We start from the raw sequence: 24,304 nt of genomic DNA, 5'->3' as shown, positions 1-24,304 counted from the left end.
TTGCAGAGTGCTAAAATCCGAGTTTCAGCTTCTGATACGTATTGCAGCTCTGGAGGTGTTGGGAAATCCACAGATACAGAGTAAGATACATCCATGTACCTCCTGCCTGGTTAAAGCCAGTGTAGAAGAGTTATGGCCATTTTTGGAGCAGTCAATGCTTCCCTGAGGGAAGACAAAGTACTGGCATATCTTGCAAAAAATAATGTAGATGCTTGCTCAAGAAACCATTTTCTAATGTAGATAATCTCTCCAGTTCTGTCAGCCTTCTATGGAGCTCTCATTTTTTGGAAGGTTAACTAACTTCCTTGATATGGTGAAGCACTCCCAGCAGTATCTGGAGTCCTCAGGTCTTTGAGCTGAGGTACTTTTGTTGAGTGTATACTCTGAGCAGGTATGTTTTCTTTCTGGATAATAATAGGCAACTGTTTGTCTGACCTAAGCTCTGTGTCCTGTGGGGTTCCACAGGGTCTTATTTTGTCCAACCTGCATGCAGGGGGAATTAGTGAGGCAGTGTGGGTCTCAGTGTGGTCAGTATCCTGATGACACCTAGCTTTACATTCCAGTCTCATCTAAGTGACTGCGAAGTGACCGTACCCAGTATCTAATGGAGACTGGGGCATGGATGAGGACTAGCCCATTCTGATTCTCTCTCTAAAATCACTCCAAAATTAAACCAGTGAAGTGATCAGCCTGCTGCTGTTACTAGGAACAAAAATATCTGCAAATATTGGTTCTTGCAATGCAGTGCATCTTTAGGAGTGGGCATAGTGAATATTGAGCAATTCACAAAGGTGATTCCTATCAGGAATGTCTGTTCTTCAGGCATCCCTGTGTCTCAGCCTCTGCTACAGAGCCTCTACTGTAACGATGACCAGATGCTCTTAATGGAAACAACACCCAACTTCAAATGGTTTCTCTGCCTGTCTCTTTGGATAGATCATGATTTGCATCATATTCAACTCTAATAATGCAGCGCAGAGGCAGCGCACGTATCCCGAGAGGGGAGAACCTGGCTTTTCTTTTTAAATAAGCAAGCCTTTCAGAGAGGGGTTTACCTCAGCCAGGAGAACAGGTGAACGCAACTTGGTGCCTTTTGAAGCATGAAATAAAGAGGAAAAATGAGGGTGTCCGGGGCAGTACTGTTGTGAAAAATAATGCTCATGTGCATTTGATAGCCCTCACTTTGTTAATTTTTCAACCATTCAAGTGTCGCTTCATGGATCAGGGCCTGCAACTGAACAGCATAAGCAGCACATCACATCTATACACAAAAGCCTTGTGGAATTTGCAGTTAATTACTACTTTGCTGTGACTTAACAATGGCTGAACTGAAATATTGTTTGTTTGCCTCTGATCGTTTCTGCCATGAGCAAAGCTTTTTCCAAAGTAAGTATATTAACACTTCATGGAATTTCCAGTTCTTTAGCCAGAAAATAGATAAAGCCATGGAAGCCTATCCTGTGCTACCTCACCACTGTGCCTGAACACTGGCCTGGAAGATCTCCTCTAAGGACGAAGAGGGTTATTTAGTCCTTGGTCTTTCGAGGTATTTGATAGAGGTGCCAGTGAGAAGCAATTATTTGTGGGTTTTTTTTGGTTAACTGCCCACTGAGAATTGGATAGAGCCACACATTCGTTCAATACATGCCACCAGAGCTAACTGCTCCAGATTTTTGGTCACTGCCCAAATGGATCAGAATTAAATGAATGACCTACAAGTGAACTTTTATGACTGAGTTATAAACTCATGCAATTAATTGAAATTCTGGCACTGTTGCACTGTGGTGCTATGCTTGTTCGTTCATGGAAGGCCAGAGCTGAATCCCCTTGAAGCTTGTGGAAATATTCCCAGGGCCAGATTTAAAATTTAAGTATGTAGGCACCTAAAGATATAGTTAGCCACCTGGTGAGATTGCGTAAAACAAGTTAGGCACCTAACTCCTACTGACTTCAATGGGGCTTAGGCACCTAACTTTCTTAGGTTCTCTTGTAAATCCCATTAGGCACTTAAATGCCTTTGTAAATCTGGCCCCCAGTGACTTCAGTGAGCTTTGTATCAGGCCCTAATGTGGGATGGAGGATCAAATGAGGGTGAAAGGAAGCTGATATACCGTGTGGAAGAAAGATGAGGGCAGAATTGTGGGCTGGAAGGGGGGTGGTTGGAGTTTAGTGTGTAACTTCCAGCAAAGAGAAATCTGCAACTAATGGGATGTTTCCTTGCCTACTATCCCCGTGATCACTTTGCTTGTATGTTACATCTCTTTCCCGCACTTGTCACCTATCCTTTGTCTATCTAGATCCTATGTTCTCTCAGGTGTGGGGCTGTATCTTTGAGATGCACATAATACAGTACGTTGTACATTACCGCAGTACACATAATAATAATAATTTACTGTGTTTAATTTCCTAACAGTTAGTAGACAGCAGTGGATATGGAAAATAAGGCCTTGCACTGCCCAGGAATGTAGTAAGGTTGTGATGGAAGTGTTTTATTTTTTCACGTTTGTTGTTGTTTTTTTCAGACTGCTCTGCAATGACTACAGCAAGATACAGGCCTACCTGGGACTTGGTACTTGACCCTTTGGTGTCCTGTAAACTCTGTCTTGGGGAATATCCCGTGGAACAGATGACAACAATAGCACAATGCCAATGCATCTTCTGTACTCTGGTTGGTTTGCTTTTTTATTATATGTATGTATAAAAAATATAGCCTTATTATATCTCAGGGTCAGGATGAGGCATTGTTTTTTATGTTGACTTTAGTAGAGTACAATTCACTCAAAAGTGTTGGAACTGCAGAAGGTCCCCAAAGCATTGGAAGTGCAACAATGCCCTGGCACCCCTGCGCTCTGGGTAGGCACACAGGGTCCTGTGCAACTCCCACTCTGAAAATCTCCCAGAGCCAGGCTCACGTATCCCAATGTGGAGGGTGAATGTGGCTTACAGGGTGGCCAGTGACAGGAGAGGAATTATCTGGTACATCTGCAGTCACACACAGGTTCAGTGGTCACAAATCCTTGTGTAATAGGTGTGTCAGGATTATACACCCTATTATAGCCAAGGAGCTGGAATTCTGTCTGTGCAAAGGCTACAGAGCTGCCCCATGCCCTGTTTGTGATTGGGAGGGAGGACATTCTGATTTCTCTCATCCTGTTTTTTCAGGCTTTGTGTGACTTTCACTTTTTACATATAAAAGAAGATGAAAAATCAAGGAGTTACAGGTTATCTGTCAAACATGTTTGTTTTGTTTTTCTTAATTTGTGTGAGCAGCAGTTAGAGCCTTTGAACTGAGAATTAAGATCTGTGCTGCACTTTTTAACCTAGAGCTAGCAACTAATTTTATGCCCCACCTAAAAAGGGGGGGGAAGCAATTGGGATAATCCAAGCAGTATTTCACTGTGGATGTTTACCTCCTTGACCACTTTACTCAGACATTATAAACTATCCTCTTTCCTTTTGTCTGTTGTTTGGATCAGAGGCCAGGCGTGGCACATTATAGGTGCTTATGTCAACAAATAATAAATAACTCAAGTTTTGTAACAGCTCTGTATCAGCACTGCCTTATTGCGTGAGTACGTGCCTTGGATGAGAGAGGGGAAGGAGCATAGTGACAGTTAAATACAGGATATTGTATGTTTGTAGTTGTTATGAGCATTTAAATGTGATACTTAGCAAGCACCGTCATCCAAACTCTATACAGAAATCAACTGATTAATGCTCTCAGAGCTGCTGTGAAGCAGGTTAGTTGACATCCCCATTTTATAGATGGAGAAACTGAAGCAGAAGGGCTAAGGGAGCAGAGAGGGAAAGGGAAAGAACTTGGAGGTGTCTGTTGTTTAGCAGCAGTGTTTCAAACAGATATCAGAGCACCCTATAAACAGCTGCACTGATTTTTTTTACATTGAACATTCTAAAAATAACATATCATCAAAACACCCTGTTCATTAAAGTCACTTACTATTTATTATTACAGCCTTCCTGCTCCAGTGTTGGCTCAAGGAGTGGAAACTAGTCTCTTCCATTCCTCTCATTTGCTGCTGCTTCTACATGCTTTATTTTGTTCAGATCAACTGTTTCTGTTGTCCCTACTAAGGGTTCTTCTTAAAGTTTCCCCTTGGGTGCCCTCGTTTCTTCACACTAGTTGGTTTCCATTTGATGACTTCATGTGAGTGTCTCTGCGTTGGCATGTGGAGTACGTGCCCCAGACATGTCCAGCGCTTCCTTGTGATTCTGGTGGAGACGAGCCGCTGCTCGGTGATTCTTGGATCTCTTCGTTGGTGATGAGGTCTTTCCAGCCAATGCCTAGAATCTTTAACAGGCACTTATTTTCAAAGGCTTCCAGTTTTCTGTCTACCATTTTGGTAGCTCTTGTAGTTGTATACTAGCACTGAGATTATGTTTGAGCTGAAAAATTTCAGTTTTGTTCTGGTGCTGTGAATCTTTTATTTCCATATGATGTTGAGTTTAGTGAATGCTGTGGATGCATTTTCTATCCTTGATGTCACTTCTTTCTTCAAGTCCTCCTTAATATCATAATTCTATGATTTCGAATTGGGGGAAAAAATGTGAGTGTGAGACCTGGGACAGATACCGTGCCCATTCAGTTAAAAATAAGAATTGCTTCATTATGCCTTTGTTTAGGGAGTGATTGGTCAAGTAGGCAAAAGGGTATGAAATAATTTCATGCAAAGCCAGTCTGTGTTGCCCATAGCATAGTTTTTATATTCACAGCTAGGTTTTGCACATCTTTATTCCCTAAATCAGCTGCTGGATATTTTAGTTTAATTTCACTGTAACTTCAAAATGGTAGCCCAGAGGAGAACTGCCACACCAGGTATGTTTCCCTGACACGTTCCCTAGTGTTGCTCACTTCTTCCATTCTTCCTGGTAGAATATCATTATTGCTTTCTATTTCTAGATGAATCATTAGGAAGTGCTGATAAACTGTGCCCTAGGAACAGTTTAAGTAAACTTAACATGGAGACATTAACTTAGTGTCTCCAATTCAATCAGGTACATTAATCAGTTTTTAGAATTAGTATTTGTTTTTCCTCAATAGTCTGCTCAACACGGTGCATTACAGAAAAACCTAAACAGTCTATCTTTCTCGGTACTTACATGGCCCTCAGCGCAGTAGTGTTTGAGGACCTCAGAAACATGAATGCATTTATTCTTGCAATCTCCCTGTGATATAGGGAAATATTATTATCCCCCTTGTAGTGATGGGGAATTGAGGTAGCCTGACTTCCCCAAGGGTTAGACAGAAAGTCTGGGGCAAAGCTGGGAATTCAACCGAGTATTCATGAATGCCTGAAACACAAGGCCTCAGTCCCTGCCCTGAAGCGTTTACAGTTTAATAAATTACATTGAAGACTGCAATTGATTTTACCAAGGGCCAAATCCTAAACCTATTGAAATCAGTGGAAAGGCTTCCATTGACTTCATCGGTCTTTGGATTAGGCCCTAAGTACAGTGGACCAGCTAATCCATTGTACAACTCCTCCAGTGTCAGTGAAAATACACCAGCAAAATGTTTAACTCAATATGTGTTTAAGCTCTTGACAGACCAGTGCATGCAAAGTTTTTGTCCAAGTGCTATGACGGAAATACAGAATAAGAATGAAAAAAATATTATAGCACATTGGTTAAAAAATGTGAATGGTATTTTTGTGATGATTTTCTCTGTGTTAGTTCTAGAGTCACTTTCTAACCTACTATATATAGAGAGAGAGAGAGCAAGAATATTTTACTCTCAAAGCAGTCTTTCAGTGCGGTACCATCAGAATGGATGCAGAACTTAGATCAATGTGCAGATTTGCACAGACAGAAATATTATAGCGTTGAGGAATCTTTGCCCTCTATGACCCCAGAAGTGCTAGTGTCAGAATCTCATGAAAGATTATCTCCTCCCCACATTAACACAATACCACAACATTGCTATTTGGAAAGATAGAATGCGGGTATTGTTTCCTTTTGCATACCGGCTGAATTGAATGGAGCCGATTATGCCTTATCAGCAGAGGAGTGGCAAAGACACTACAATTTCCCATCATATTATATTTAGCCAATTGTGATTGCTTTTACAGTATTCCATTATGGGTTTTATCAGTGTGATTGTTAATGCACATACAATGACTGTGAGCTCTCTCTAAATTTTGTGTACACAGTGAAATCCATTGGGAATATTTCACCTGCTGTGTAGTGTACTACAGTTGCAAAAATCTAGGGAACATGAGGAAAATGAACTACAGTACCTGCTGTTAATATCCTTCTGAGTGTTGGTCACAAGAAAAGCTATTATATTTGTCCTCCTGGAAGCCAAACTGTGTCTAAGCTATTATCACTTTTAAAGTTAAATTGCATTTATGTTGGCATCTGTATTCAAACTGCAGATTTTTAAAGTCATTGTACTGTCTTTTTTTTATTAATCACTTTCACCAGTGAAAGTTAGCGAACAGCAGACCACTCATACAGTGCTAAGTCTTCACTGCAATGTACAATCCTATTTTGGGGGATGTGGTGGCTCAATTAATAGTCACCTATAGCTGGGAGAATAAATCCATACATTTTTCTTTTAAAACTAGCACCTAAACACTGTTCTTATGAGCACCATAATCCTACTTTGTTTGGGATCAAAGTGCGTCAAGGGCCTCAAATTTTTGCTCTAAGAATATTTGCATGCAAATCTTTTGTTTGATTTGATTGTTGGGCCAAAACCCTTCAGTCATTACTTAGTCCTTCGTCGGGCTTTGGCTTGACTGGATAACAGAATGGGTTGGCTAGCACGTTCTAAACCTCAGGACTGAAATATTGGCCCCATTGAAGTAAAAGGCAAAACTCCCATAGACTTCAGTGGGGCCAGGATTCACCCATAATGTAGCCAAGGCCAGTTGTAATTTTAGAACCTACCAACTGGTAAAGCTAACATCCCTGGGGGGGCCTAGGCTTCAACTCAACCAGCTTAGCACATGCTAAAATACAATTGCCTCCTCTATGCTCAAGGTTTAGAACGTGCTAGCTAGCGTGTTCTGAATAACACCTTTCATACTCAAGACAAACCCTTGGGCAAAGCTCCCATTGGTTTTCTCATTGTTTAAAACTTTTCTGTTCTTAGAATCATAGAATGTCAGGGTTGGAAGGGACCTCAGGAGGTCATCTAGTCCAACCCCCTGCTCAAAGCCAGACAGATTTTTGCCTCAAATCCCTAAATGGCCCCCCTCAAGGTTTGAACTCACAACCCGTGGGTTTAGGAGGCCAATGCTCAAACCACTGAGTTATCTCCACCCCTGTGTGTCTTCTAGAGGAGCCTTTTGTGACATAGAACCACAAGTCACAGATGTTAGTTTTCTTCCTTCGTCTCCCCATGGGGCAAATGTGTGGGGAACTTTTTTTTAAATGAAATCCATCTTTTGTACACTGTGCTATCTTTTTATAGCAGCACAGACGAGGTCAAAGAAGCATGTGTGGCATTTGCAACAGAAAATGGTGAGGTTTGAGGTGGTGCTTAGACCCTGCAAGAGTTTGTTCTACAGCCTTGGACAACATCCCAGAAAGTTCTGCCTTCTGCACTGAGTTTCACCCTTGTGGACAGCTCCTTTGGGCCTGAGGAATGCAGATGTCGACCACAGCCCTCATCCTGCAGATCTCACTAATCTTTTAGGAATCTTAGACTCTTTCTTTCTTTGTTGATTTCTCAGTCGATTAGATAGAACCATATGAAACAGTCTTTCGCTCTGCCCTACATGTGGATAGTCTCCACCAGCTATTACTGGGCCCCTTTCACCAAGAGTACAATCTGCCTCCCTTTTGGTTTTTCTGGTTCCACCAGCTGCCTGAGTAATTCAGGTCATTGCTTTATTTAGGCCCCTTTTTGTTGTTGCAACTTAAGATACTTACCTTGTAACGGTAGGGTCTCCCTTTCCTTCCTATACCTAGATTTCTTGATCTTCTGATAGCTGTCAGTGGTCACTTTCCTCTACCATCATGATTGGAACAGAGCACTCAGAACTGCTTAGGTCTTGAGTTGGGAGACAGGCAAGAGAGACTTAATTATCCTGTTCTCCCTCATTCCAAGGCTACAGCTCTCCTCCTCCCCCCCCCCCAATGCAGACTGAACAAAGAACAGTGTGGAGTGACCAGGTAAGGTTGGCTTCCTTCCCAGTTAGGCATCGGTTTATCTCTGGTTGCCGGGGGAAAGCTGCCTTCGGGAGACATCTCCCTGCTGTGAGACAGCACTGTTCTAAAACAGGGCTCTTTGTCCCCTCCACTGAAAGGAGCTATCCTGATCATTTTAAAGTATGGGGTTTTTTAAAAGATTTTTCCTTGTGAATATTCACAAGAATTAGTAACTTTTTAACAGGCATGTTGTTTCCCCATCCCCACCAGCTCTTGGCAAAATACCAGAACTTGCTACTCACAGTCATTGGACCTTTTTGAACAAACCTTTTGTTTGTATTAACTCAGAATTGCTCTTCACCATTCCATTGTGATGCATCGAGCCCTTTCACTAAACAAATACAAACACTCTTTGGGCAAGGTGAATAAAGCAGACTTGTAGCAGTGGAGTTGTGTTTGTACAGTGTCTAGCACAATCAGTTCCTGATCCATGACGGGGGCTCTGAGGTGCTACCACAATAATAATAATAATAATAATAATAAAAAATAATGAAGTAGCCTAATTCTAGAGGAATGAATTTGCAGCTGGGAATCGTGGACTCCTGACTTGCTGTCAGGCCTTGGTCCAGTCAGTTCACCTCATTCTTTGCTATCATGTTGTAAAATGAAGTTAATACTTATCTTCATCATTTGGATGTCATGAAAACTAGTGAGTTATCTGTGGGTTGGAATATGTAAAGTGAAGGCCAGTCATTTCCTGCAGCTATACATTTCTCCAACAACTAGAGCATTCATCCTATTCTGTCACAAGAAATCTTCCTCAAACTGCATCATAAGGGAATATGTATTCTGTTTGCATAACAAGGGTTTTAGAATTCCTTCCTACATATGGGGTTGTTGAAAACAGACTAAAACGTTTAGTTTAAAGTTTTTAAATGTAGTTTATATGAATCAAAATAAATTGTTAGCCGTCATCTTGAACTATTATATATATTTTCTTCAACAAAAGCCTCAAACCCTTTTATTTACTGTTGCTTTGGAAAAGTTGCAGTTTTCTTCCCTTTTTTTATAATAGAAGTGCTGAAAAAGTAAATATAAGAGCAGCTGATGAATTGCTACAGTGGCCTTGAATTCTGGCTTGGAAATACTGTTGCTGGTGATTCACAGTACTGAGCAGTGTTGTTAATGAGTTTGTGGCAGTCTCGTGTCATAATTCTGACTGACAACAATTTTCAGAAGAGGGCTAGAGCACGATTCATGGGGACCTGGGACCAGCCTGACCAAGTCTCCCAGAATGGCAGGGAGACTTCAGTTTCCTGACTCCTGATTTAATAATGCTATCTCCCACATAAAAACTACACTACCCAGAACCATACGTGTCATCCACACATGCAAGGCAGTGAGAGAGACTGAGGCATGTTTGTGCGACACACAAGATTGTGAGTAATGTAGCTGACTTCTGCTCAGCTTTTGCTTTTGCCAGTGGGAGTGTGGGGCTTGCCGGCCAATGGCAGGGTGGGGGGATAGATTTGAAGTGTGGGGATGCAGTGGTGTGTGAGAGCCTAGGCAGCACAAGGTGAGTGAACTGGGGCTGGTCAGTAAGTCAGGGATGGGGTCATTCTCCCCAAGGCCTTGGCTGTAGCAGGGAGGGTAAACAGTCTGACTCACCCTGGGACTCAGTGCAGCGGGGGGGAGGGGTTGAGTATCAGTTGTATGGAGGGGTGGGGGAGAGTCCATGCCCTGTTCTCCCCAGGCTTTTGGATGCAGCAGGAGAGGGATTGGGGAGGGAGTGGGCCCATGCTTTTCTATTCTACCTCAAACACCATACTGAGAGCGCACATCTTTTCCCCTTTCCTTGGGTATAATTGTGGCCCTACCTCCCCAAACACCACCTATGGCTGAGCTTATTATAGCCTTGGGGGGGAGGGGGGAGTTGCAACTCTGCTCACCTCGCTGTGTGTTCTTTGGAGTACAAGGCACTGGGTGGGGGGAGACTGAATGGGGTATCAGTATGGGGGGAAAGGGGCTGTCAGTGGCGGTGTTAGTGGGACTTGGTGGGGTGGAGGGAGCAGTAGGATTAGCAATGGGGGTGGGGAAAGGGCTGGGTGGGAATTGGGGTTGGGAGTGGGGAGGGTTCCTGAAATTAATTTGAAAATGTAGGTGAATATGTCTGGAATTCACATTTGGAAATGGGACACAGCAGTGAGAGTGTGACAGCACAGGGCCCAGTTCACAGTTATTTGTTGCCAGAGCATGAGCATAGAGGATAGGCACCCTGGTTCATAGTACTTTCTCTCCAATCACACCACAGTGTGACCAGAAAGAAACACATCACACAGCTCCCAGCTGTTGTATGTTGTCTTTGTACAGATGGACAAGGTGCCTAGATACCAAGGCCCAAAATGTTGGTGGAACCTGGCCAGGTAGGTTGTAATGCACCCACTGACTGTGTGGACAGACTATCCACGGTGACCCAATAATACCTTATGGGGAATGCTGTAGAGCACTCTATTTAGAACTGCTTCAGAGTATGTGCCGGAGTATTATCTATTTTCCATTATTATGGTTAGTCCCTTGGCCCCACGGTACTGTGCACAGTGCAGACACCCAAAGAAATATGGTCTCTGTGCTCATCTTCTGAGAAAACAAGTGATTTACGAGGGTGGGGGTGATGGGTGAAAATCAAATATGTAGAATTTTTGTATATGTAGATTCACTTGCAACTTCGGTCCTGATAATTATAAGTACATAAAATGCCAAATATCCCCATCTGCTCCTCCAGCCATTATAAACTGGCTGATTTCTTACAAGCATTACAATAAAGGTGAATCCTGAGGGTGTTAGTCTTACATATAGATCAGTAAGACCTTCCAAGGGCAGTGTTTCCCTTCCTCTTCTTACTTGAGATATTTGACTGGAAACAGGCTTTTGTTTTTGAGCTCATTTATTTCCTGCTTGTTGGTCCTAAACTGGCATGCTAATGATTTCCACAGCAATCAGTTATAATGTCTCAAAGGATTTTTAGCTTCAGCTCTAGTACATGTCTAATGCTGTAGAAGCCAACAGGGCTTCTCTTTAGAGAAATCTCTCTCTGCACAACCCCATCCTTGATGATGGAGCAAGAAGGATTGTACATGACTTTGACAGCCATGGTTTTAGGGCCACCTCCCTCTGCCCAAACTAGTGCAGAAATCCCTTAATGCAGTAGAATGGCAGTTGTTCTGCTCAGGGTAATAGGTTGCAGCAAGGCACAGCACAGAGGAACACTGTTATTCTCTGGATAGCGCGCACAGATATTCCCTGGGGGGTGTTTGCTGTAGCAGTGGGAAAAGGAGCAGGCACATGACTAGGGCCCCACCAAATTCACTGTCCATTTTGGTCAATTTCACAGTCATAGGATTTTAAAAATAGTAAACTTCATGATTTCAGCTATTGAAATCTGAAATGTCACAGTCTTGTAATTGTAGGGGTCCTCACCCAAAAAGGAGTTGGGGGGGGGGGGGGGTTGCAACGTTATTGTAGGCGGGGGGTTGCGGTATTGCTACCCTTACTTCTGCGCTGCAGCTGGCAGCAGCGCTGTCTTCAGAGCTGGGCAGCTGGAGAGTGGCGGCTACTGGCCAAAAGCCCAGCTCTAAAGGCAGAGCCGCCGCCAGCAGCAGTAAGGAAGTAAGGCATGGTATGGTATTGCTACCTTTACTTCTGTGCTGCTGCCTGCAGAGCTGGGCCCTCAGTCAGCAGCCACCATTCTCCGGCCGCCCAGCTCTGAAGGCAGCAGCGCAAAAGTAAGGGTGGCATGGTATGGTATTGCCACCCTTACTTCTGCACTGTTCCTGGTGGGACATTGCCTTCAGAGCTGGGCACCCGGCCAGCAGCCGCCATTCTCCAGCCACCCAGCTCTGAAGGCAGCGCAGAAGGGTGGCAATACCGCGACCCCCCTGCAACTCCCTTTTGGGTCAGGACCCCCAATTTGAAAAACACTGGTCTCCACCGTGAAATCTGTATGGTGTAGGGTAAAAGCACACAAAAGACCAGATTTCACAAGGGGGAGACCAGATTTCGTGGTCCGTGATGCGTTTTTCATGGCTGTGAATTTGGAAGTGCTCTACACATGACTAGTGGGGTTTATGACTATTTCGAAAAACCCCTGGATAATGGAAGAGCTTGGGCAGTACTTTAGTACAGTCCATGGACTATATTGGTAGCTCTGCCCCTACACTGTTTTTTTTTAATTAGTGAATTTGTACAACTGGAGGCCTGGTTGCTACTTCCCTTCCCTTGATTCCACTAGTTGAGGAGTAGTGTTAAGTTATAGCCAAGGTTTCATACAAGTCCTGCTGGCTAAAGCTGCTCAGTGGATCCACTGAATCAATGTGTCCCGAAGAGCTGTGACCACATCTGCTCCCTGGTTGGTGCCGCCTACTTTTTGGACCATATTGGGTTTTTGACGTTGGAATTGTGGGCATCTTCCTCCACTGGAGCCCCTCCTCTAAGCAGACCACTCAGTACTGAGGGACCTATAGTGCTGGTTTATGCCAGCCAGCATAATTTGTCCACTCATTTGCGTATCGTGGCTCCATTGTCACCCAGGAGGGAGGTTGCCTTGCTGACATGAAACATGGAATCAGAAAGACTATAGGTATTATGCATGTTCCTTGATGGTGTCTTCTGTGGTCTCAATGCCACATATCAACTCAGACTAAGATTTGTACCTATCAAACAGCGGTGGCTTCTGTCCTTTTGTGTTGCTCTGAAACCAGGGCCTCCACAGAGACACAGTGCTGGATGCTTTCAATGTGAAACAGAAATGATATATTGAAGGCAAATGGTGGTGTCATCATGTTATAAATGAGGATGTCAGGCACTGGAACAACTAGCCTCCAATGTCTTCCCAAGTGACTCAACGTCAGCTCAGGTAGCTCTGCCATCTGCGCCATATGCTGGAGTCCGTACCATCCCACCAGCTTTGTGTTGGATCCAACAAAAGATGGATGGAGAAGACCTTGCAGACAGCCACATGCACACTAGAGCGGTGTCATGGTTTCCGACCTCGCCCCCTTTAGCCTTAATATAGAGTTTTGTCTCAAAGAACAGGTCTATAAAAATGATAATTTTAAAAAAGGAATAACTGGGATAAAGATCTGTCTAGCCCACATCTGTCACCATGGTATCTAGGTGATCTATGGGAATGGATGCAGTAATATATTACTTGACTTGTTAGTGGACATATGGTCAATCACTGCTGTTTTAAGGCAGAATCCCTCCCACAGTCACTTCAGTTGCCTTTTACAAGTCTCTCCATGATTAAATGTGCATAGTAAATTGCTTGTCAGCCAAGTAGGAATAGTGTGGTGCTAAGAAGAAATGTAACTAGACTTGTAGATGCCACAGAGCATCTTGCACACTGGAGAAGCAGTGATGGGGGAAGGGTGTATACTGGAGCTTCTCAAGGTTATTAAGCACCTTCTCTTTCAGGGATTACAGAGCAGCGGTCATGCTGGTAGCTTTGCTGCCAGCCTTTTACACAGTAGAGCCACACAGGCTATTAGATGGGAAAGAAGCTTAAAAACAGCAAACAAAGCTACCTTTTTGTATTTTCCTTGTATTTTGCTTTAGGAATACATTGCATACCATGTCCCAGCTCTGCTGTATAGTCAAAAGGCAGACACTGGGAGGTGGGTAAAACTGTCTACCAGTTTAACCACTTCATCTGCTAAACTGGCTGCGAAATTGAAATTGTCAGTCTGATATGATGATTAATGTTGCATAGGATATCTCACTATGTGCAGCAGCAAGGGCATAAATACAGCATTGCTGAGTCTTCCTTAGAAAGGAATTTCTTCTCCCCAAATTATTTTTCTCTTATTTTACATTTGAGGATATGCAACAAAAATACACAGAATGATAGTTTTGTAAAGCAGAAGATCATCTTTCATAGCAAAACCACACAATTTTGTAAATGTAACTATTGCAGAAAAAAAGGGTAATGTGTATCTGTTACTTCCATTTCTCATTTCTGTCTGTCTAAATGCATCACTGTAGCATTTGAGCAGCTGTCTAGTATGTTTTTACCAGAAGAGTTACACATGGCTCAGAATGTAGATTGGGAGCTATAACAAACCAAATGTAAACTGCTCTGAGACGCAGGACATCACAAATTTCATTCTTTTACAGAGTTTAAGGTCAAAAGGGACTATTATGGTTACCTAGTTTGACCTCCTTCCTAACACAGAACTTAAAATGTCAACTAGTAATTCCTGCATCTAGCCCAACAAGCTCTGGTTGAATTAGAGCATATATATTTTTAGAAAGATATCCAATCTTGATTTAAAGACTCCAGATAATAGAGAATTTGCATCCCTTGACAATCAGTTTGAGTGGTTAATCACCCTTACTTAAAACATTTCTCAGTGTCTTGTCTGAACTTTCCTTCCTGTTTCGACTTTGGTTCTTCTTACCTTGTCCATGTTAGTATAGGCTTACTAATTTCTACTTTGCATAGGCCCTGATTCAGGAAAGCAGTTAAATATCTCTGTAACTTTAAGTATATGTGTGACAGCGTTCATTCACAGCAGGTGGTGCCTTCTTGTGGCTGCTATGGGGATCAGCTCTTGCCTTATCTGTTGCTCTCCTCCCTCAATTACTTGAGCTGTGACCCATCTCTTTCTTCACAACTGAGGCCTTCCTCTTTGTGACTTGGCCCTCCAGCCAGGTCACTATATAGTTGTCCCCTTCTGGGGTAACCAAGTCTTTCCAGACCAGCTATCTGGTTAGCATCTTCAGTGAGCCTGTGCCACTTCCCAGTGGCTGGTAGGGGAACCCAGACCCATCCTCTACACTGGGTTCCAGCCCAGCAGGGATCCTATAAAAAGCAGCCCAGGTCTGCACAGTCCTATCCCTTGCTGGTGTTTTCCTGGGCTTCTTCAGCTCTCTGACTTCCTTTCTCCAACAACTCCTCTGTGGTTGACCATTCTTCCAGGGCTAGAACCCCAGGGCTTATTCTCCCTCTTGGGCTTTCTCCTCCCCTTCTCTCTGCTCCCAGACTCTCTCCCTGCAGCCTCTTTCTGCTGCAAACTTCCTGGCTTTATAATCCAGCCTACTCCTGCCCATTTGGGCTTCTTGTTCAGTTAGGCCTGGCTTTCCATCCAAGTGCAGCCAGGTTCCCTAACTGGCCCTTCAGGCCCACAGTGACCCCTTCAGGCCTGTGTGGGAGTACACACCCCATCACATATATATTTAAAATTGTGGAAAATAAATTAAATTATTTACTTGCTATCAAAGTTAAGGGCAACTGTGCTTGTATTTATCCCCTGTGGTCCAGCCAGGGCACCCATTCTAGTCTCCGGGCTCCTCAGCCATCACCTCTCTTGGGCAGAAACATGCGACCAGCGTTTTTCCGGGCTGCATAGTTCCCTGGCCACATTGTGAGTTCCCCAGCAAGTCAGATTGCCCAAACAGGTCTGCTTTGCTTTCTCCTCAGAGATTATAAACAGTGTAATTGCCCACAGTTATAAGGTTACACAGTTTGTCTTAAGCAAGCACATTTATTCGTATGCTGAATGCATTACTGAGAAAACATATTGAAACAATAAAAGAACCTATACACATGGTCATAAGTTTACCCCAAAGATCACCCCACTTCAATAAGGCTCTGGTAGGAGTCAGTCTTTCAAAACTCACATGGGCTATTTTTATGTTAATTTCTTTGTGTACATTGCACTGTACCATACTGTACTAAATCTGTCCAAACTGACCTAAGAATGCAGTGATCCTTTTGTTTCAACTATTTGGGAGCTACCAGGGCATGTCTGACAGTTTACAGCGCACTTCACTGGAGCTGGAGGCCAATGTGAAGCACCTTTTGAAGGGCATGCATTCTATTAATATGCTGAAAGCTGCTTTTAAGGAACATTAGGACAAGTTGGTTTGCAAATGTGCAGCTCAGCTGCCCTTGAGGATAAAACTGCCCCCCCCCCCCATTCTGAAAAGCCCCTCAGTTTATCCCCAGGATCAGGGTAGACCATCCAGGTGGGCCAGCAGACACCGGGCAGTGATGAGAGCAGTGCCCCCAGCAGCTGTGAAAACGGAGGAGACAGCTCCCTCTGCATCCTGCAACCATGTGAATGGCTGAACTAAGGGAGCTTCTTCAAGAAACAATGCTCCTGACAGCAGACCAGCTCCTCTTAAAGCAAGCAATCAAAGGACAGCAGCAGTCCTACAAAATCCATTCTATTCAAAATCCTGGACCACTGCATGAAACAAGAATTCTTCCAGACAGCAGCCTGGAGGAAAGGTCAAGGGTGGTGTGTAAGGAGATTTGTTGGACCAGGGAAGGGGGAAACAGGTGTGTGGGGATGATGATGATGATGATTATGATGGTCAGCTCAATTTTTGAGGATTCGTCAACCATGATAGTTTGTACTAATGGGTCTTTGCATAACACCACAGCCCAGTTTGGGAAGAACAGCCTTCACTGAACTGGCCACCGAGCCATTTGCCTAGTTGTATTGATTGCTTAGTTGTTTCCATACCTGGCACTGTGCTTCCAGCTGCTCCAGGTGTTTCTTCTCAAAGTCATGGACACCCAGCCTTACGGTGTGGTGCCATGCAGTACCATCAATCGCCAGTTGCTCAAAGAAATGTTTGTTTGCACAGATTTTGTTTGAGTGCCTTTGAAACATTTCATCTGCCCTCCACACTTACGATTGCTGGGGTTTAATTCAGAATGTAAGACTTGTGTTAGAACCATAGCATCGTAGGGCTAAAAGGGACTGTAAAGGTCGACAGGTCTCAGGCATTCAAATTACATGGCCAGTCCATCTCAACTGGCGCAGATCATATTAGCCTCGATGCTGACCAAATCAGCTTTCACCAGGATTTCAGTATGGGAAACCTGATCCTGCCATTTGATGCCCAGCAATCGCTGTAGGTATCACAGATGGAAACTATCAAGCTTTTTAATGTGTTGTTGATGACAGGTCCATGTTTCACACCCATAGAGCAATGTCATGAGGATAACAGCATTATAGACTTTGGTGTTTTGTCTACACAGATTCCATGTTGCTTCTAGATTCAGTGAGAGAGGCGACCAAATATGCACTGGCTTTCTTAATTCGCACATCCACTTTGCAATCAATTGTCACTTAATTGTTCAACATGCTGCTAAGATAAGTAAACTATTTGACATCTTGGAGCATGATACATTCCAGGCTTATTGAGGGACCTTGGTAAGGTTGTTGAAGAACTGGCTGATACAGAACCTTGGTTTTCGTTTGACAGATGGTGAGGCCAAAGTTAGTTGGTAAGCACAGCTGTTTGTGAGATCTTTTAGTGCTGCTTCAGAGTGCACCATCAGGGCACAATTATCCAGCATGTTCCTGGATCAGCATTTTTATCACCTTGGTGTTTGTGTGTAGATGAGCAAGATCGAAGAGCTTACAAGTGCAGAGGTGTGTAAAGATGCCATTTGAAGCACCACAAAGGGCTTCTTTCAGCATCACAGCAAAGAATAGACTAAAAAGGCTAGGAGCAAGGACACATCCCGGCTTTACCCCTTTTATGCTTGGAAATGGATCTGTTATAATTGCCAAATTATGTTAATACATTTGTCTGCACATCCAAATTTAGCCAGCAGTTTCCAAAGGGCAGTGCAGTGGGCTACATACAATGCCTTGGTTAGATTGAGAACCACAATGTACAAAGGTTGGTGATGTTTCCTACATTTTTCCTGTAATTATTGAATGATGAAAATCATGTCAGCAGTGCTCCACCGAGCACAACAGCGACATTCATCAGAGGGGTAGTTGTGTTAGTCTGAATCTGTAAAAAGCAACAGAGGGTCCTGTGGCACCTTTAAGACTAACAGAAGTATTGGGAGCATAAGCTTTCGTGGGTAAGAACCTCACTTCTTCAGATGCAAGTGAAGTAGTGCATCTGAAGAAGTGAGGTTCTTACTCATGAAAGCTTATGCTCCCAATACTTCTGTTAGTCTTAAAGGTGCCACAGGACCCTCTGTTGCTTTTAACAGCGACATTGTGACGCAGAACTTTTTTGATGACTTGGGTCAGGAGTTGGTTCAAGAGGATCCGTACAAGAATCTTGCAGGCCACAGAAAGCAAAGAGATACTGCGATAGTTATCACAGTTGCTCTTTGAGTTTTTTATAAATGGTGACAATGTTGGAATCTTTCAGTTGTTGCGTTATCATTTCTTGAAGCCAGATATGTGAGAAAAATTCAAAGAACTTGTGAATGAGATTTCCTCCATGTTGGAAAACCTAGGTTGGAAAGGGATTGGGACCAGAGGATTTATTATTTGTCATTACTTGAACAGCCTTCAATGTCTCGCTCGTATGGGTGGCTTGGCAAATTGTGTTGGGAGGAGGAAAGTGAGGACAGAAGGGAGTGGAAAAGGCAGGGAAAATGGTAGTGTGTGCACATGTGCAGGGGAATGTGGAGGTCAGGAGCTGGGGGAAACTGGCCAGTACACTCTGGCTGCTTTACTCTCCCTTGCTGAGAAACAAAGGTATCTTGAATTATGAAGAACTTCTTTGAGCAGGACTTCCATCTCCTCAGATACTGATCAACGGAGACTAAAGAATTAATGTTTGTATAATCAGTTCACAGCTGCCAAGTTTAACGCAGCTGCAATGACATGTTGTTTAAATTTTGTTTGTTTATTTACAAGTTTTAAGTATTGTTAGTAAGGACACATGACCAAGTAAATTCAGTGGAAATTGAGTTTTTTTAGATACAGATGATTCTTCTTAGCCCAGTTACAAGGGAAATAAAAATGCTGCTTAACATATTGGTATTCGCAAGAGCCTGCATATAGCAGGCTGATGCCTTTGTCACTTTCTCTCACCCATGCCAGCCAGTAGGCAGCTAATCTCAATTCCCCTTCCCTCCTAGGAGATTTGTTACACTGATCATTTTACAGGTCATTTTCAGTGATTGCACTCAAATAGCAATTCATGGATGGGTTTGTTTTTTTTAATCACTTTATTCCTAGAAGAACAAAGGGGCAATCTTACAAAAGGTATAACAGGAGGAAAATCCTACAATAATTTTACTGGGATGGTTTAAAAGGGATAACATCAACGTTAGTTACTGAGCCCTGGATTGTGAACTGGGCACATAATCTGTTTTGTGTTTCATTCCCTGTGTGGACATAGTGATGTGCTGATGCAATGGGGAATTTCTAACCATGCTACCAGTTTTGGTTTTCTAATGCTGGTGGCACCTCATGCATTCACTTCCAGGCAGTGGGGGGAGGAGAGATCCACCCAAGAGGAGGGAGCTCACACTGCTTCTTCTTCAGCCCCAGGAGCCTCTGTTTTATGGGAAAGGGAATTTTGAACAGACAGACAGAGCCTCGCCTGAAATAAAACCCCTACGGGACAGGACCTGGGACAGATTCTTCCTGACACCTACTGGCTTCAAGGCAGCAGCTGGATTCCTAAGCAGATGTAGCAGGAGAAGCACATTTTGGCTTGTCTGGTATTAAGAGTATGGGAAGCTCAATGATAAGTTTGTGGATAGAGAAGACCCTGAGTATTGGACAAGGCATGGATGAGCTACTCCCTTCCCTAGAAGATGTTAGAAAAGGGAAACTATGTTTGACTGGCTTTGGCAAAGGTCCCAAACAGGGTGGTGAAGAGAATTGCCAAATTAATCATTAATGATGGTAAAGCGCACTGAGCTCGAAAAGTGTTTTTAAGTGCTAAGCGTTGTCATTAAATATATATGCTGTTTCATCTGAGTCTACGCTCACCATTTACAGATAGGGGGATGGGAAGAGCCGACAATGGCACCATGGTAGGACTGATGCCCCTGCCACTGGTAGTGCTGAGATCCACAGCCCAGGGCCCTGGTCTCACAGATTTCAGCTGTCTGTGGTAGTTGCCAGCCATGCTCCCAGCGGCCCCAACCCCAGCCGAGCAGGAGACTGTAGATCAGAAACATTCCAGGAGCCAAGCATCTCCTGAGGTGAATCCCTGTCTTTGTTGCTTTTGTTCTGACAAAGGCAAGGAGATGGGCCTTAATATACTGTCTGCAAAGATGCAGAGTTACCGTTGCTGTGGAAACAGTAACTTTTAAAAGTATCAGCTATTCAGTTTCTTTCTATTTTTCTCCAAGAAGCTGAGATATTGTTTCTTCTGGAAAAAAAAACACAACACACCTCATAATGGGGAATCTGACAGAAGACTTTGTTGGGATATAAAGGGCTATATTGCCACCAATGGAGTAACACTCTGCAGTAGTTGAAATGATGATGTTGGGAGAAAGCGAGGATTTTGCCACAGTCAAGATGCAAGAGGAGGAAGTCAAAATATCAGTGTGGGATTAAGAACAAATCCTCACAAAGGAGCCATGCAGGCAGGCTTAAAGAATGCACAGTGTGCATAGGGAAGACTGAAGGAGCAGAATATAAATCTGGATCTCTGCAGTTACTGGGTGCATTATATGTGATGGTCTGATTAAGATTGGAGAAATTGTTCACCACTCATTATTTCAGTTGAAAGCCAATTGAGAGTTCTTTAAAGTTTTATTTATTTATTTACTTGTGATTCTCCCCTGTAGAGCCGAGAGGGAGGTTTGAGTTGGTAATGTATTTCTAAGCATAACACGAGTCTACATGACTCATGTTATTTCTGGCACTAGGTTGGTTGGGTTAGCTGATTACCTCTAGCTTCTCAGATACTTACCATTGCACTGAAAATACTCCGTGATTTGAGGTGAAGTAAATAAGTAAAAGTGAGATGTCATATGTTGATGCTTAGGGTGCTTCTATCAGTTGGAAGATGGCAGGACTAAAGTGCTAATTGTAATTTTGGTATTTTGTTTCCATTGCCTAGAACTGGAGGGGGATGGTTGAGTAGTTTGAGCTTTACCTAGGCTCTCTGGAATCAGTGGTTTATACCAGCAGGGTTGACTCAGCCCTTCCCTGTTCCAAGGCAGATTGTGGGAAGGGAAGATTGATTCCAAAGAAGAGTTTTGTGGAGGGAAGAGGAGGTCCAACTTCTCTAGCAGCAGTTTGGCACATATTGATGTGGTGGTAGCCCTCTCTTCCACATGGGACAGTGTGAGGGTGAGGTTGGGGAGGGGGCTGGATCTGGATCAAGCCTTTAACTCAAAAATTAAACACAGCCAGGTTTCAAAAATTTCTACCACTGGCCTATGGTGCTGACATCATAAATCAAGAAGGTGGCAGCTGGTAAGAGGGGAACTGAGGAGAGAGCCAGGGCAAGATGGCAGCTGAGGGGAAATAAGACTGGCTAAGGGCCAAAAAGAGAAGCCAGTACATCACATGGTATTGGCTTAATCTGATCCCTGTGTGGCTCTTTTCATAAGCGAAGAGGTTTGCCCTTAGCCCAAACCACCCCTTTCTCCCTCCAGTTGTGTGTTTTGCCATATACCACCCTTTTAGAGACCATAATTTCAATTCTGCTTTCTCTGAAGCTCAGTGGGATCCTTTAGGATGAAGAATACTCTCTCTCTCTATATATATATATATGCAGCTTTATTATTTATTAGTTTATAATTGTTTTATTATGCAGGACATTCATATGGAAATAGCTATTCTTTTTTGAGTCCTCATTTGTGCATTCTTCCTTCACACTGAGAATGAAATATATCCTCACCAAGAAGTTCAGTTAGTTATTTTCTGTGTAATGGGAAACAAGCCAAATAACCTTTCCCATTCTGTTGTACTTGACAGATGACTGTTAATGGGTAGCTACTGCTTGGTAAGCTGTTATGGTTTCCGGTGATATAAATCTGAGGGATTTATGAAGACTGGTTAATCTAATTTTATCTTTTATTTTCCTAACATTCCATTTTACTTGCCTCTTATTTACTGTGTAATTTGTAATTGAGGCAGAGCTGTCTAATGAATAGAGCATGGAAATGTATTTCAGGAGATTTAGTACCTGCCACTTATTTAGTTTAGTGTATAACTTTGGAAAGTCTCTGAATGTGTTTGTCTATTTCCCCAGTTGTGAAAGGGAGATAATATTTACCCACCTCTGTAAAGTGATTTTAAATCTTCAGATGAGCAAGTCAAAGCATGAATGATATGCAGAATAATTTATATTTGGAGGAATAGTTACACCCTCCTCTTTTACAGTGCCTGAAACAGTATGTGGAACTTTTGATCAAAGAAGGTCTAGAAACAGCAATTAGTTGCCCTGATGCTTCCTGCCCAAAACGAGGTCATCTACAAGAAAATGAGGTATATTTTTACTGCACGTTGGTTCTTTCAGTATATTCGGACGTGTCTTGCTCAGGGCATATTACAGCTGTTGTTTATTGCCAGCATATGATTTAATCATTTATAAAGGTTGAATGCTGGGTCTCCATTCATTTGGAATGCCTTGGATTATTGCTGTTCTAATTTGTAATTTCTCCTTTTTTATTTTAACAGATTGAGTGTATGGTTGCATCAGAAATCATGCAAAGGTACAAGAAGCTACAGTTTGAAAGAGGTACAGTATGAAATGTCAGCCTTTACTCCAGACCAATGGCTGGCTTCCAAATCTATGGGAATAGTGTTACCCCCAGATTGATCCATGTCACAGAGATCAGACTGTGGTCCTTTATACAGTAGTGTTGGAGCCTTATATGATTTGTGAGCGGAAGAAAGCTGAAATTGTTTCTTCCTTTATCAGGTCCTCCTAGTGCGTGCATGTTGCCATGTACCATGTGATGGAAACTGAGTTGCAGACAGAAGACTGCTGCATATTGTATGAATATGTTACTGAAAGGGGGAATTCTCTGGGCATCATGCACTTGTATGCTTTATATAGCACTAATGGTAGGATGGCAGTACCTAGGACTCTGTATAGAAATGCTGGGGTCCTCTATGGAGCCAATCTAAGTTTGGGTGCTGGAATCCTGCAAGATAATTAGTGTTTGCAGTATTATAGCTGTGTTGAGTCCCAGGGGAGCAGAGAGACAGGGTGGGTGAGGTAATATCTTTTTTTGGACCAAATTCGGTTGGTGGAAGAGAGACGCTTTCAAGCTACACAGAGCTTTCTTCAGGTCTGGGGTAATTGTTGGTGAGGCATAGTGACAGGTGCATCTTGTTGATTCTAATCTGAATATGAGGGGTTTATGTGGCATTCTAGGAGGCAAAGGGAACTTGAGTCTGGGTGGAATATCTTGAGAACCGCTAACACTAGGGGAGAGAACTTAGAATGAGGTTTATGTTTGGTTATGGTTCTTTTAGCGACTGATCCAAAACCCATTGAATTCAATGGGACTCTTTCCACTGACTTCAATTAATAACTATTAATGGAATTATGTCAGATTGGAAGAGGTCTCAAGTGGGGTTTCACAAGGATTGGTTACAGGGCCACTCTTATTTCATATCTTTATTAATTACCTGTAGATGGGTATAGAGAGCATACTGATCAAATTTGCAGATGACACAAAGCGTTTGCAAACACTTCGAAGGGTAGAGCTAAAATTCAAAGGGATCTTGAGAAACTGGAGAACTGGGCTATATATGAAATTCAACCAAGACAAAGGTAAGGTGCTACACTTAGAGAAGAAAAACCAAATGCACAAATACAGAATGGGAAATAACTAGCTTGGCAGCAGCACTGCTGACAAGGATCTGGGAGTTGTGGTGGATCACAACCTCAACATGAGTCGTCAGTGCGATGCTGTGGCAAAAAAGGCAAATGCAATTTTTGGTTGCATTAACAGAGGCATAGCATGTAAGTCATGGGAGGTGATAGCACCATTCCACCCAGCGCGGGTTAGGCCTCAGCTGGAGTACTGTGCCCAGTTTTGGTCACCACTGTATAGAAAGGATGTAGAGAAACTGGAAAGGATCCAGAGGCAAACAACAAAGATGATCAAAGGGATGGAATGCAAGCCATATAAGCAAAGTCTGAATGAACTGGGGTATGTTTAGTTTGGAAAATAAGAAATTAAGTGGAGACATGATAGCGGTCTTCAAATACTTGAAAGGCTGCCATAAAAAAGATTGGAGAAAAATTGATTTATTTTGAGGCAATGGATTTAAACTACAGCATAGCAGATTTAGATTAAATCTCAGGAAAAACTTCTTAACTGTAAGAACAGTAGGACAATGGAACAGACTGCCTTGGGAGGTTGTAGAAGCTCCTTCTCTGGAGGTTTTCACGAGGCTGGATAGCCATGTTCTTGGATATGTTAGACACAACA

The 24,304-nt window shown here is 43.1% G+C and overlaps 1 protein-coding gene across 1 annotated transcript in view; it reads left to right on the top strand.

Annotated features, from left to right (window-relative positions):
- The first annotated feature begins 2,509 nt into the window (after positions 1 to 2,509).
- Positions 2,510 to 24,304, top strand: part of RNF144A (ring finger protein 144A) — a 36,874-nt gene continuing 15,079 nt past the window's right edge. The window contains exons 1-3 of the mRNA XM_065401849.1: positions 2,510 to 2,668; positions 22,239 to 22,343; positions 22,536 to 22,596. Of these exons, the coding sequence (XP_065257921.1) occupies positions 2,534 to 2,668; positions 22,239 to 22,343; positions 22,536 to 22,596 (301 nt within the window). The 5' untranslated portion in view covers positions 2,510 to 2,533. The remainder of the gene's footprint in view (positions 2,669 to 22,238; positions 22,344 to 22,535; positions 22,597 to 24,304) is intronic.

This window comes from Emys orbicularis, chromosome 3 (assembly GCF_028017835.1).
Source record: "Emys orbicularis isolate rEmyOrb1 chromosome 3, rEmyOrb1.hap1, whole genome shotgun sequence".
Lineage (NCBI taxonomy): Eukaryota > Metazoa > Chordata > Testudines > Emydidae > Emys > Emys orbicularis.
The sequence above is the reverse complement of the archived record's forward strand: the minus strand, read 5'-3'. Positions and strand labels throughout refer to the sequence as shown.